Raw genomic sequence first — 15146 nt, 5'->3', positions numbered from 1 at the left:
CCTGCTGATATGTTGACAAAGGGTGTTACTCTGGAGAAACTGAAGTTGTGCGTAGCTTCAGTTGGTCTTCTAGCTTGAAGACAGGGGCCTTGAGTTGCAGAGGTGGAGGATTTGCGTTTGAAGAAAATGATAACACCGCCAGTGGAGGATGTTAGTTTGAGGAAGAAGACATTGCAGTCTGTGTATCGGTCTCCAAGTGGGAGATTTGTTGAGTGTGGAGCCCGATTAGAATATAAAATATATATATATGCTTGTTGCCACTTCTGTAACTTGTAACTACTCCCGCCTATTTGCTTTTTCTTATGGAAAGTGGGTCCCGCCACCATTAAAGAAGGAGAAAATTACATTTGATAAAAAGTGCAACTTGCAGGTGTGGTTATTCTTACGTGGTTTTCTTCTTCACGTACTATATACTGGAATTAAATATTCTTGGCTTCCATGATAGAACTTCAAGTGTGAAGAAAAGCAAAGTTCGGCTCTCCCTCTGTCTTCTTCTGTTCTGCGTTGGTTTGCTGGTGAAGGAAGTATCGCAAAGCACAGGGAAGAAAATTTACGGGCCGAAGGATACAAATCAGGTAGCAGCAGTTTTCTTGCGATTTATTTTTTTTTTCGGTCTTCTATGAGACGCAAGAAAGAAAAGCTCCCTTTATTGTTGCTTCTTGGTGATCGGGTTGAAGCTTGCGTGCGATATATCTACAGTAGAATCGCAAGGTGTGCTCTTCGGTGTATCTCGGTGTAGAGAGAAGAAGAGAGAGTGAGAAAGTGAGAGACTTTCTCCTGTAATTATCGTTGTGATCAAACGGTGTAAATTCCTCAATTAGTAAAATCCTCTGCAACTCCGTGGATGTAGGCAATTTGCCGAACCACGTAAATCTGTGTGTTCTTTTCTGGTGTGATTTTTTCTTGTGTCATTCTTATTTTTCACTTCGTCGTCGATCGTTTTAAATTTCAAAGTTACCACAACATCAACATGAATTTGAGCTTTACCAAAACTAACAAAAAGGCTAGAGGACAAACAAGTGATTCCTCTTCATGCATTTAAAGACTTGTTGTTAAGTCTGTAAGAAATTTCTCATTGATATGAGACTAAATAAACATAAGAGAACTAGAAAAAAAATCTTATTATTGTCTATTTGGGGCAACTACAGTTGTTTAAAGAAGCAATTATGAAGTTGATGTTTAAAAAATAGTGGTGAGCTGATCGCTATTGTTTTTTTTTTTTTTTAAAGTCAGATCATAGTTTTCTAGCGATCATCTTAGATAGTCAGGCCCGGTGGAAAAAAAATATTTTCAACTGCAATTTTTTGAGAGCACAAATAAAACACAATTTGATCAAACATAAAAATTATGGTGTGACACAACTCCATGGCCTTAAATAAACTTTTAGTTTCTGTGAGATCTGGTAGATCTAGCTTTCCTTCTTTTTTTTTTTTTTTTTTTTTTTTTTTGTGTGTGGGGTGGATGGGCATTTTCCAGCTAATTCCTATATATTTATATATCTAGAACCTAAATATGCACACCATTATATATACAGGCATTTTCATAAATACCACCTGATTACAACATATTTACATTTCTAACACCAAAATTATACATTATACATTCACACCACACAAATCTCTTATACCAAAATTTTTTATGATATGGTATAAAAATTTAATATAAAAGTAAAATAAATTAAAATTAATATTTATTATTTAATTATTTCAAAGTTAAAATGAGCCAAACACAAATAACAAATATTTGTTTGTGTTCTGCTCGGTTATAATTCGAGCTCAAAAAATTATTTATAATATGCTAGCTTGATTAACGAATGAATCGAACACAAGCTACTTAAGAAGCCGAACATAAACAATTCGCAATCAATGAGCTTTCTTGACGACCCTAAATAACAGTGATCATTATAATGCAAAGATGGGAACTCCATATATTAAAAAGATTCATTTGTCCCCCCATTTTTTTCATATTCTCTTACCTCAAAGCTCTTTCATTGATTATGTGGATTCACAGGCAAATCAAAATCCATCAATTTATAATATATTGCACTTATTTTAAAGAAATTCACAAGCTTTAAGTTGCTGATAAAATAAAATAATAGAATTTATAAATAAAACCATTTTATTGTTATATTTTTTACATACGGGTATTTAGATACAAAGGTCTCAAAACAGATTATTTATGGACGAGAGACTCTATAACGCCTCAGTCTCCCATTCGTTCCGTCCTTCGCTGGAAAAAAAAATGCAAAAAAAAAAAAAATCAGAAAATGGGTGGCAACTAACATGTGATCGACGCCTTTAGAACGGTTTCAGAAAGGGAAGTTATTGGAGACTTAAGGATTCATTTGGAGCGGCTTTCTCTGTGCGGTGCGGCGGGAGGTCGCATTTTAGAATCGTTTGGCTTGATGTCTCCCTCGCAGAGGCCGCAAATCTGAGCGAAACGCCGGCCACGGTATCCCTCCATTCGATTCCGCCTTCTTTACCTACCCCGCCGAGTGCGAGCTTCCTCTGCCCTAACCGCCATGAATTTGTTTTTGGGAATGGGAGGACAGAGTCCTTCCCTAGTATATAACTTGTTTGGGACCACAAGAAGTAATAGCAATAGGTTTGGTACCCTTCCCATGTAAAAACCCATTGTATAAAATATTATAGATATAAGCAATCCATGATTTATCCATTTAAGGGATATATGGATCGGTTTCTTAGATTTTAATAAAGACTTACATATTTCATATACATATTAATATGCTTTAGTTCTTTGACATGGAAACAAATAAATATTTAATGTTAGCCTCCTAATAAATAATAAATTAATATATATTAATTCCCGATTCCATGCCACACATTTTTCAAGATAAAAATGGGCATGATAAGTTTTAAACCTCCTGAATAAGAGTCCGTTTGGGGCAGCTTGTGCGTTTCAAGATAAGCTGCTTATCCTGAAACGCGGCCCGCAGGCCGGCCTCAATGGTCGACCTGCAGCTTGCGTTTAGTGTAACAACCCAAAAGCAATTTTGGCTCAAACGCAATTTTGGATAAGAATGAAACGCGCGAACCAAACGGTACGGCAGCGTTTTGAAAACGCCGCCCGCACTTATAAACTGCCCCAAACGGACCCTAAATTTTGAAATTAATATAAAATACGAATACTCAATCAACTCTCACACCGTATTCAACTTAAAACAAAATTTTAAAATTCAAAAATCGGTAAAAGTATTATTGACTTCATCCATGTGCATATGTGTCATATATTTAATAATTAAGATAATTTAGGCCACAAAATTCTAATCCAAATAACATAGGATACTTCATAGCTCTATCACGAGCAACTTGCGGCTCAGGCTCGGGCTCAGTCTCCCTCATTAGATTGGGAAGTCACACGGACCACTAGTAAAAGAGTCATTTTCATTTTCAAGTAATAAAGTGAGTCGAGCTTATTCAAGGTTGTCACAACAAATGAGAATCTAATAAAATTATTTGAACTAAAAATAAATTAAATGAATAATGAAATTTGTTTAATTTATATTTTATTATTTTTTTATGTATGTGTAGGGTAGCTTGTAATAATGAGGAGATCATGTTTTTAAATGTAAGAGTATCATGTCATTCTTTCCTGAATTTATAATTTATCCGATTTGACGGACTTTCAAAACCACGACTTACTGGCTGCCGCCACCGCCAAGCGGCGAGCACCACACCAAGCACTTCTGCCATCACCTACATTAATAAGACATATATTATTTTTTATTTAAAACAAAAAATAAATAAAGACATTCATTTGTTTTACATCAAACCAAGAAACTTCAAAATAATTTCAAGAAAAGAGTATTGCTGCATTAAATTTGCACCGCATTAATATTTCAGTGACGAAAATATTACATTACATTATTAGATTGAAACTCCTTCATCTCATATAATTCTTCTCTTATGATTTGTTAAGATATCAGCACAAATAATATTTTGGAACATTATTACATTTATTCACATTTTTTTCCAAAAAATAGTTCGACTATTTAGAGGAAAAGAATAATTAGTTGATTATAAAAGAAATTTCAAATCATTTTCTTTTTTATTTTGGAACTTCTTATGCTTTTTTAAGCAAGTTCTCACATAGCTACTCAAGTAATTTCATGGTCATCTCAACTCCAACAACAAAAAAAACAATAACAAGCCTTTATCACACTGAGTGGGGTCGGCCCCATGAATCAATTTTCTCCATTTTGTCATATTGAGTGTTATTTTTTCATTTAATTCTAATAGATTAAGATCATTTTTCATACAATATGCACAAATCCTTTTTGGTCTAGCTTTGCCTTTCTCAACACATGTCGAATCTAAAACATCTACTCTCTTAACCGAATTATCAGATGACTGACGTTTAACATGAATAAAACGTAGAAACATGATGAGAAAAGCAATTATCCCGATCCAACTCAAAATGAGCTTAAATCAAGTAGTAGAGCAATAATTGTAAATTTTACTATATTAATTGAAGGATTAAGCGATCTTTTTATTATCAAAATGAGCATCTTAGGATTTCGATGTAGATTACAGACCATTTAGCAACAAAAATCTTAGGATTTCGATGTATGCTGCTCTTGGACCCTCCACCCATCAACATTGCACTTCATTTGATATACATAGGATTGAATCAGAGGGACCATCATGCACAATCCCCATTTATGTCATCACATATTTTGCTTTAAGACCATCCTAGATGCCATCGGGCTTGATTTAATTTACCTCATGTTGTGGGGGATAGTTCTATATGCCTAAGACAACAAACACATTCTCAACAATAGTAGTTTGTGGCATAACCTACTCAATCAAAACTAATAATGTTGAAATTTGACAAATTAGTAGAAGACTACACGCAATAGCATCACCTATGATACAGTTCTATGCATGCCTGAAATCGTTAAACCCGAGAAAAGTGAAGTTATAACATCTAAACAACATCATAAACCTTAGTAGAAGAGATGATAATATAGGCGTAATGGGAGACATGTATTTGTATATGCTCATTTTCTTCTCATATATTAGGTTAGTAGTATACTTATATCCCTTAAGATTTCAAAGTTCCTAGTGACATAAGAGCACACATGCATCAGCAAAAAAAATATTAAGAGGTATTTCATAGCACTTCAAAGTAAATATGTAATAATATAATCAGCACATGAATAAATTAAAAATACTCAAATATCTTCTGGTACAAGAGCATAACAAAAATGTAACACAGAGCACAGGTATTAAGGACTAGAGTAACCATAAGACCCTCAATGTAAAAGATGAGTGCAGGCAAACAAAAGCCTAAAATAAGAAACCAATTGAATGCTAATTTATTTTATTTTATTTTATTTGTTATGGCGTTGTATAAAAATAACATGAATCTATATACATGTTTTTTTTTTTAAATAACATTTTAAAATTTATGTACTTTTTTTAATGAGCAAGGTTTGTTTAAAAAATTTGCAAAGTTTTGGTCTAAACATAGACTATTATATTTTAATTTATAAATAATATATATATATATATATATATAAAGACATTTGTGTCACCAGCCATGGCCTGTTGGTAGAGCAACCTCTTTGAAAGTCGTAAGTCCTCTCAGGTCACGGGTTTGAATCCCCTTCCGGCCAGTTCACTGGCAGTGAGGGCGGTCCTCAAATAATTAGACAAATGAGGGTGGTTGGGGGCTCGTATAATAGCCTCCGACCATTCCTTTAATATATCTATATATATATAAAGACATTTAAAAGAAAAAGTACCCTTAGAGAATCTATAGATTTGGAAAGGTCTAAAGGAATGAAAGGAAAAATGATGGAATTATACATAGAGAAAAACCTCCTAAATCCAATTTATTAACAGAAACTCACCTCTATCCTTACAAATAGAGCTCCAGTTTAAAACGTATCATAAAACAATGAAAATATAATATATATAACTTGTGACCAAAAAAACGTGCCACGTAGTATGTGATTTATTTCCTGTTGATCAAATAATTAAGCTTGACAAGCACTTCGCTTATGCATATGAACAAATTATTAGATAAGTTTAGTTCAATTTTTAAAGTAATCCCTTTTTTATCAATTATTTTATAGGAGCATTTACATACATACCACCCAATTCCGATGAATTTACATAACCAACACCTAAACTTTGCTTTTTTATATTTATATCACCCAAACTTTTCATGTCAAATAAAAAAATACCACCATTTAATCTTTTAAGAAGTGAAATACACATTTTCATGCATGGGTAAGGTGGCATATATGTAAAAATTGATGTTTAGGTGTTAGATATATAAATACAGAGGAATTGAGTGGTATGTATGTATATCTTCCAATTATGATAGTTCATAATTTGAGTTTATAGTACATGTCTAAAATATTCAAAACTGCACAGACATAGGCACACACTACATCTCATAAAAGAATGGTCAGCTATAATAATTTATTTGGCCCCGTCCTGTTATTTTATTAGTAAACTGACTGCAGAATGGAAATTAGCATATATATATATATATATATATATTGCATTAGAAATATTAATAAATAAATAAAGTTTTAATGCAGAGCACATAGGAATAACAACTGACCTGTTTTAGAACACAACGGTCTTCTTCCCTTCGTACGGCAGCACACGGAGCTCACAATAGGATTGAATTGCTTTGCGAAGACATTGCTTCTCCAGGTTTTGGGATTTCTGTACAAGGCTTTGTAAGGTATCTTTGTGAGAAACGCTCTCCGTCTGTTACAGTTCAATACCAAAAGAAAAATGGGGGCGTTACATACATACCACACAATTCTCAAATAATTACATATCTAACACTTCAACTTTCACATTTAAAAACATAACACCCAATGCACCCTTATTTTTTAGAATGATGGGGGGGGAATTGGGATAGTTTTTTCACAGCTTTATTTTACAAAATGTTGTCACAACTCTGTCAGGTAAATACTTTTATCTTATTATTTACCAGAGAGTATTGTAATGGGAAGAAATTTTTTCGTGGTAAAATCTACTAAAATGTGGTAGTTGTAAGAAAGTTACTATTAGATATTTTATTTCTGAAAAAAATAGTCTATAATGCCCAAGATAATTTTAAATTTTTTACTTTCTAATTACAAATAATTTTATAGGCAACTACAATCACTGCAAATATACCTGCAAGTACCTTTCATCATAGCTTGGGGATGCTTTTGAAAAGGGTAATGCTATGATGTTCAAAATATAACCTTAAGGATTTCTCCATATATGACATGCGCATGTTACAAATTATGCATCCAAATATCCAACAATCTTAAAGATTTTTATTTTATTTTTTGGGGAGTGCTTTCTTTTAGGGTATATTTAGTTTTAAGAATTTGAGAGGATGCAAATTTTTTTTTTACTTCAAACGTTTTTTAACATGAAAGAATTTTTTTTAGTATTTTTCTTAGTTTCAACGCAATTCCATTTATAATTTTCATTTATTTTATTGTAATTCCTTCAAACTAAATAAAGCATTAGGAAAATTTCAGTTATCGGGATCTCTAATACCTTGATATAAAAAAAATTCATATGCCAATCTAACAAAATAATTAAAATCTGGATGTTACTAAAATCAAATAACAACTAAATAGAACCTCGATAACCTTTAAAATATTACAAAAATGGTTACAAACTTACAACAAAACTCAAATAAATAAACGAAAAATCAGTGAGCGGTTAGTGTTGAATTTTTGCTCCCATCATAGCAAAGAATTAAAGGCACAAGGATCAAGGTTTTATTGTTGAATATTTTTATTTATGATTCTCAAATAACAAAGAACTTAAGGCACACAGATCAATGATTTGTACCGTTAGATCTGTCTCTCTACGGCCCTCGGATTGTAATCTGTGAGTTTTTCTACATGATTGTCAGCCCCTAATTATTTTCCCCTATTTTATGATTTATTTCTATTTTGTAAAGTCTCTGGGAGTTGTATATATACCTCCCCTCTTGTACAACGATGTGAATGAGATTCTTGAGAGATTTTTCTAATTACTTGTTTTCTACATCGTAACAAATCAATGTACGGGTGTTCCTTCTAACTTTTATTCTTATTCTATAGGGTTAGGGTTTCCCATTTCAACATTATCCCTCTTGTCGAATTTTCCTTCTAGTCGGTATGTCTGATTTCTTTGACTTCACTTCAAAGGAATCAATTATAATTAAAAGTGAAAAACCTGACCAAAGAGACACTCTTGGTATTTTAATCATCTTATCGCTCGAATGAGAAAACTTATCTTAAATGGTCCTAAATTATGAAGATACTTTTTTAAGGGAAAGGAAAAGATACCTTCAGAGCCCAAAAACCCAAAATTTTTTACTTGGGAAGAAACTGATATATGATCATAACATGGATGTGGAACACCATGCTGCCAGAGATCAGTGTACCTTTTATGTTTCTCTCCACATCAAAAAAATATTTGGGATGCCCATAAATAAGCCTACTCAAAGGTAAAAGATACCATGCTCATCTATAAAATCAAAACAAAACTAGCCAAAAACAAGGTAACATTCCTATCATATAATACATTAATACCATGAATGTTTACTGATTAGAGTTGGACTGCTACCAATATCTCAAGATGTCATTCTATGAGGATTCAACAATCCTTACAAAATTAATCAAGTACGAGAAGATCTTTGAGTTTTTCGCAAAAACTTAACAATGAATTTGACCAAATTCGAATCCAAGTCTTTAGCAAGAAAATCCCCATTCCCTGAATGAAGTATTCTCTCCTAATTGAGCAGAAGAAGGAAGAAGAATAGTGACTACTAATAGTCCAGTACTCAAGATATTTGTCACGACAACTTTTAAATCCCAAAATAAGAAACTTTGACATAGAATCTTCTTTGAAAAAAACTCTAGTGCAACTACTACAAAAAGAAGAGCCACACTAAAGAGAAATGTTAGAAACTTCATAGAAAACTCCAAGAACATAGAGGAAGTAAACACGAAAACTAAAAAGGACAAGCCTGTCTAGTAGAGTCAGAAGGACTCGATAAAGAAGAAATCGACAAATTAAGAAAATTTTCAATTTCTTAAAAAAATCATCAAAATTTTGTTCTCATGCTCGGAATGGTATGATTTCTAAATCTTGTACTCTTAATGCCTCTAATACTTCTTCACCTTCATGGATCATAAATTAAGGGAGCACCGACCACATGACAAACCTTGCCAACATATTTTAAACTTACAAATCTTGTTCTATCAATTGAAAAATAAAAATGATGATGGATCATTAAGAATTGTTGCAAGATAGTAAGCCATTTTATTTTTACCAATTTATTACATGTCATGCACATTGCAATAAAACTTTTATCTATTCACAAAATTTACCAAAGACCACAATTGCAAAATCATGTTTTTTATTGATAATTATGATTTTTTAGAATCTCACTACGAAGAAGATGATTTGTTAAGCTAGAGAAAAGAATGGGCTATTCCTTATTGAAGATCAATATCAACTATCATACTCATTCACCTACTACCAGTAACATTTAGACCCATCATTATAGATTAGGATGTTTTAAAAATCTTCAATATATGTCAAATCTATCACAAGCATTATAAAGTAAACATAAAAATGTCGAGCAAAAAAACTTTATATATGCCAAAACATTTACAATCGTTTGTATCGTTTTTTCTCACAAAAAACAAAAAAATACAAATTTATGCTAAGTAATAGGAGAGTTCAACGGGTTGTCGAGCGATCTTCGTCGCTGCCACTTTCTTCAACAACTACTTCAGCGGAATCCTCGGTTTTATAGGGAAGAAGACTGGCAATCTTGTCTAGCTGGGATAACTTAGCATAATCAAGCTGTGGTGAATAAATCTCTCAATTGCGTAATCAATGCCACACCAATACTTCGTCAATTCCGTCATGTGTTTTTTCCATCAAAACGGATGAAACAACCTTCTCTTTAAGGGAGTTGAGCATCCCAACCGACTTATTGTTCTCCGCGGCAGTTTTCTCGAGCTTCAGCTGGAGGAGTTTCTCACCTTCCTTGACTATTCGCAGATCGGCTTCTGGTGAAGCGATCCTCTTATTCGCCTCGGCCGTAGAATTGCTAAGCTCCAGACCTTGAATGTGGGCAAATTGCGATGCTATCAGGTTAAATCGGGCCGTGTGTTGAATCATTTCCGGGCGACTCAACTCCATGAACTCCCGAGCAAAGTCCCCCTTCTTTCGAAACACGATACTATCATAAAAAACGTACTGCTCATGCATCTACTTTGCGTCTCCCGCTGTCAAAATCGAAGCATCAGCAACGATGGAGGAACCTAAGAGAAAGAAAGAATACTTGGGAGCCATCATATCAGACCAAGGAAACGATCGAAAGACGAGGAAGCAAGAATCGGAAGGCGCAAAGAAAGAAATAAAAAAGCATAAAGAGTAGAAGACAATCTCTTGCCAAATTTATAGGATGGACACGTAAATCGAGGCGTCACATAATGATAAACGTCACACCAAGCATCTTTTCACATTTATTTAAACATTATTTTATTGCAAATAACATCGCTATAGGTCACGAAGGAAAAATTTTATAAAATGATCTTTCGGCACTTCAAAAAGGGTTTCAGTCGTAGCATTCCCCTTATGAAGCATCCTTGGAAGATTATCTATCCACCAACCTATTATGCCCCATACGATCGACATCTTGATGAAATCTACTCAGATCAATCAACTCACGAATGGGCCCTAACTCAGCGCGCACATCTTGCATGAATCCACAGAGCGACGCAACGTCCTCCTCCAGCCTAGTAATGTCGGCTGACTTTCACTAAAGTGCAGCAATCCCCGCCTCTAGGTGCTCGCAGCGAACCAACCACTCCAGCACGGATACTTTGACATGATTTTGGACCGCTTGGGTTGAAGGAACAACCATCTTCTTCATCTGGCGCTCCATTAACTCAAAGGATAACTATCAACTCCCAAATTGTTCCCGTTGGGAACCGCTAAAATGGTTGAGTGATGCCTAGAAAACTTGGTGGGCCGTAGGAGGAAGCGCCGCAATTGATCCTAAAGGCACAACACAGACCACAAGGGAAGAATCAACAACATTCCAGGATGGCGAGCCGTCAGTCCGAGTCTCCGGAACAACTGACTCATCTACATTGAGAATAACGTCATTATTAGAAGATTATCATTACATACACAAAAATCTATCTATTTCAGAAAGAGTAATAAAAACTCACGTCTCTTGGGTGAGGGTATAGGGCATCTTCGTCCTTAGTTGGCAACGAAAGAAGGGGGAGGGTCAGCGGTCGACTTTTTTCTCGCTCCCTCTTGACCGGCCCTGACGGGAGGAGCGACCCGTTCAACTTTCTCAGCAGTCACTATGGCCAAGAAAGGGTCCACCGCCGGCGTCCTCCTCTGTGGTTGAGCATCAGGGTTGTCGGAAGAAGCAACACTCTCGACCGGCTCAGGTTTAGGTGTCGTTTGCTTCTTTTTCTTAACATTTCTCCTCTTCTTTTCCATTGTAGAAGATGCCAAAAGTCGAAAGCCTTCCAAAGCCAGAAGGTGTACATTCATTCCTTCTTGCTTAAGCCATCGACCATAGTGACGATCGAAAAAACTTCAGAAAAAATTGAATAAGATGAATCCAAACTCAAACTCTCATGCCCTTACTTATAAGGTTAGTTGGGCACAAAAAACAAGAGATAATCTAGCATTAAATTATTTGTCTTGATTTTTGTGTCATTTTACGTCTCTTAATTTTCTTGTACGTATCGTAACGGTCCCAATCAAAGAGCAGGAAAATCAGAGAACATGTATGCCACAAAAATGTCAGCACGAATCTCGAAGGGATCGGAAGGCTAAAAGTAAAGGTGCACAAAGAAAGTCCCGGAAAGCAAAGTAGGAAATTCAACAGCAAACAATCGGTTGACTCTATATCTCAGTCGACCGGCAAAACTGGCCGACCAACAGAACATTTTGCCCAATAAAATATGTTCACCGACGTTTCTACCGACAATAAGACCGCTAGCAAAGGACCGTCCACCCTAGTCAAACGACGAAAATGGTAAAAAGAAGTTGTGATCGACCGACATGATCGATCGATACCTACACACGGCGGGCAACCGACATAGCCGATCGACCTCAAGGCTTTGGGCGATCGATCATGCGTCACCTTTATTTTCATTATTATGTAATTTGAATTCAATCATTCAGACAGTTATGGAAACTGCACTTTCCTTACATGTACATGTATTCTCGGATCCCTATAAATCGGAGGTCATGACATCAATAAAAGAACCTCGAGATCTTCATTCTAGGATATTATGACATTTGAAGATTCTCTTACATTCCTTAGCTCTCCCTCTTTCTCTCTTCTTCTCTCAAATCTAACTCTCGGGATGTATTCCACAAGAAGACAATTCAAGGTTCAATAACTAAAAATGTTATACAAGCCAGATATAAACATATATGTGAAAACTCGTCACAAGCTTGAATTGAACATGAATAATTTATGATCCAACCAAGCCAAGTTCAAAATTTTGTCAAACATAGAGCCTTTGTTAGGTAATACTATTCAACCAATTATCACTCATTTATATCACATCACTCCAAAAAACTCATTTCATAAATTCATTTCATCTCATAAAGCCCGTCTAACCCACATCAATACTAATCATATTTTTATTTCACAAACTCTATTTGGGGCACTTGAAAATAAAAAAATTGAAGAAACACAAGAGAAGAGATGAATTCCATAAAAAAAAAAAAAACATACATGTGAGATCACTAAATTACCAATACAAAAAAAAGGAGTAGGATGCAAATGAATTTTCATATTGAAATACTATATAAATGGGAGTCTGAAAAGATATAAATCAATGTTAATAGTAAAATGATATATTATGGGATAATTATTAATAAACTATTGCTCCTGTTGCAAACATGAATATGATTTACATTCTGATATCCCTAACAATAAATTATGAGTAGCATAGATAAAAATATAATATAAAAAAAAGTTTTCTTACATGATGGCATCGAAGAAGAGATCTATATAGATCTACCACCAAGATTTGATAGCTCTTTTACAAAAGTCAATTATGTGGATTGAAAAAAAGCCATTTATGGACTAAAATAATCATCACTAGCTTAGTTTGACACATTTGCAAAGCCTATATAAGGAGCTAGAAACAAACAGAGTCAAGGAGATCATAATCACTTCATAAAGGACTCTCTTAATGGTAAAATCTCAACTCTTATTCTGCATGTTAATGGTATGATTATTATAAGAGATGAGGTTCAAAAGAAAGATACTTTAAAAAAAAGCTTTGCTGAAGAATTTTAAATTAAAGAGTTAGGAAAAATAAAGTACTTTTTGGGAATTGAAGTGACGCAATATAAATAAGGGATATTTCTCTCCCAATAGAATTATGTAATGAATCTTTTAAAAGAGACCAAGATGGCAGAGTGCAAGTATTGTTATGGATCTGCAAAAAAAAACCGAGATGATAGAGTGCAAATAATGTGAGATTCCAGCTGAACCAAGACAAAAATTGGAACTTGATGAAGAAGAAGCTAATGTAGATATGGGATAATATCAAAGATTAGTAAAAAAAACTAATTTATTTGTCTTACACTCGTCCTGACATCACATTTGCAGAAAATCTAGTTAGTCAATTCATGCATAAATCTAAAAAGTTTCAATTTCAAGCCACCTATAGAACAAATACCTCAAATCAAGCCTAAGAAAAAGAATTTTATACAAGAGACATGATCTCTACAAGTTGAATGATAAACCGATGCAAAATATGTTGGATCACTTGTTTGTGGATAAAAGAACTACTTCAGGGTATTTTATATTCTTAGAAGAAAATCTCACAACTTAGAGAAACAAGAAATAACTGTGATTCCAAGCTCAAGCGTTGAAGCTGGGTTTATAGCCATTGCACAAGGAATCTAAGAGCTTTTATAAGTTAAAATTATATTAGAGAATTTAAAATCAAGAGCCTATCAAAATATATTGCGATAATAAATCGGCCATCAGCATTGCATACAATCTATTACAACATAATGTACCAAGCATGTTAAAGTTGATAGATGCTTTATGGAAGAAAAATTGGAAAGTAGCCTAATTTGTACTCTATATGTGCCAACAGGAAATCAACTGAGTGGCATATTCACCAACGGACCTTGTGACCCAAAATTTTCAAATATCATAAGCAAACTTGGAAAGGTAGATCTCTACCATCCAGTTTAAGGGGAAGTATTGAATTTTTGCTCTAATCATTGCAAAAAAAATGAAGGCATGCAAATCAAAGCTTTTACCATTGGATTTTTTTACTTGACCCTCAGATAGCAAAGAACTTAAGGTACACGGATCGAGATTCTGCATCATTAGATTTGTCTCTCTACAACCCTCGGATTGTAATCCGTGTGCATTCTTATAGGATCGCCGTCCCCTAATAATTTTTCTCTCATTTTTTAATTTATGTTTATTTTGTAATGTCTCTAGGGGTTGTATATATATCTCATCTTGTACAAAGATGTGAATGAGATTCTTGAAAGATTTTTTCAATTACTTATTTTCTATTGTTAGCATTTACATAGCAATGAAAAATTGATATGTTACAAAAATGGTCAAAAACTTACAACAAAACTCAAAAAAATAAATGAAAATAAGTGATTGGTTAGCATTTATACATTAATGTAAAATTGGTAATAAAAACATTCGGCGAAACATGAATGATAAAGCCATCCCATAAACTCCATTATGCTAAAAGTCTAAGGTATTTAACGTCTAGATAGGCTAAATTCAATAGAGGACCTCAAATGCGGATCACAGGCGGCCATGCTATAAGCTCTTTACGAATTTTTTTAAAAAAATAATTTTAAATTCTAAGAATTTATTTAACATTCTATATTAATCAAATTTGCATACATATCACTCAATTCCTATGTATTTACATATCTAGCACCTAAACTTCATATTTTACATACATGTCATCTTACCTATCCATGAAAGGTGTATTTCAAATTTTAAAAATTAAAATGGTGATATTTTTATGTGCTATCAAAGATTTGAGTGGTATAAATGTAAAAACTAAAGGTTGTGTGTTAGATTTGTAAATATATAGGAATTAATATATATATATA

General features: G+C 33.9%; 1 protein-coding gene across 2 annotated transcripts in view; it reads right to left on the bottom strand.

Moving 5' to 3' along the window:
* Positions 1–3550: 3550 nt before the first annotated feature.
* Positions 3551–15146, bottom strand: part of LOC110029377 (formyltetrahydrofolate deformylase 1, mitochondrial-like) — a 20712-nt gene continuing 9116 nt past the window's right edge. The window contains exons 8-9 of one of the 2 annotated variants that reach the window (XM_020731644.1): positions 6598–6749; positions 3551–3716 (exon numbers count right to left, since the gene is read on the bottom strand). In XM_020731644.1, coding sequence (XP_020587303.1) covers positions 6603–6749 — 147 coding nt within the window. In that variant the 3' untranslated portion in view covers positions 3551–3716; positions 6598–6602. Of the gene's footprint in view, positions 3717–4686; positions 4772–6597; positions 6750–15146 lie in introns of those variants that run through there. The other variant, XM_020731645.1, reaches the window with a different exon arrangement.

This window comes from Phalaenopsis equestris, unplaced genomic scaffold, assembly GCF_001263595.1.
Source record: "Phalaenopsis equestris unplaced genomic scaffold, ASM126359v1 Scaffold000568, whole genome shotgun sequence".
Classification (NCBI taxonomy): Eukaryota; Viridiplantae; Streptophyta; class Magnoliopsida; order Asparagales; family Orchidaceae; genus Phalaenopsis; species Phalaenopsis equestris.
Note: the sequence above shows the minus strand (reverse complement) of the source record. Positions and strands in the feature narration are given on the sequence as shown.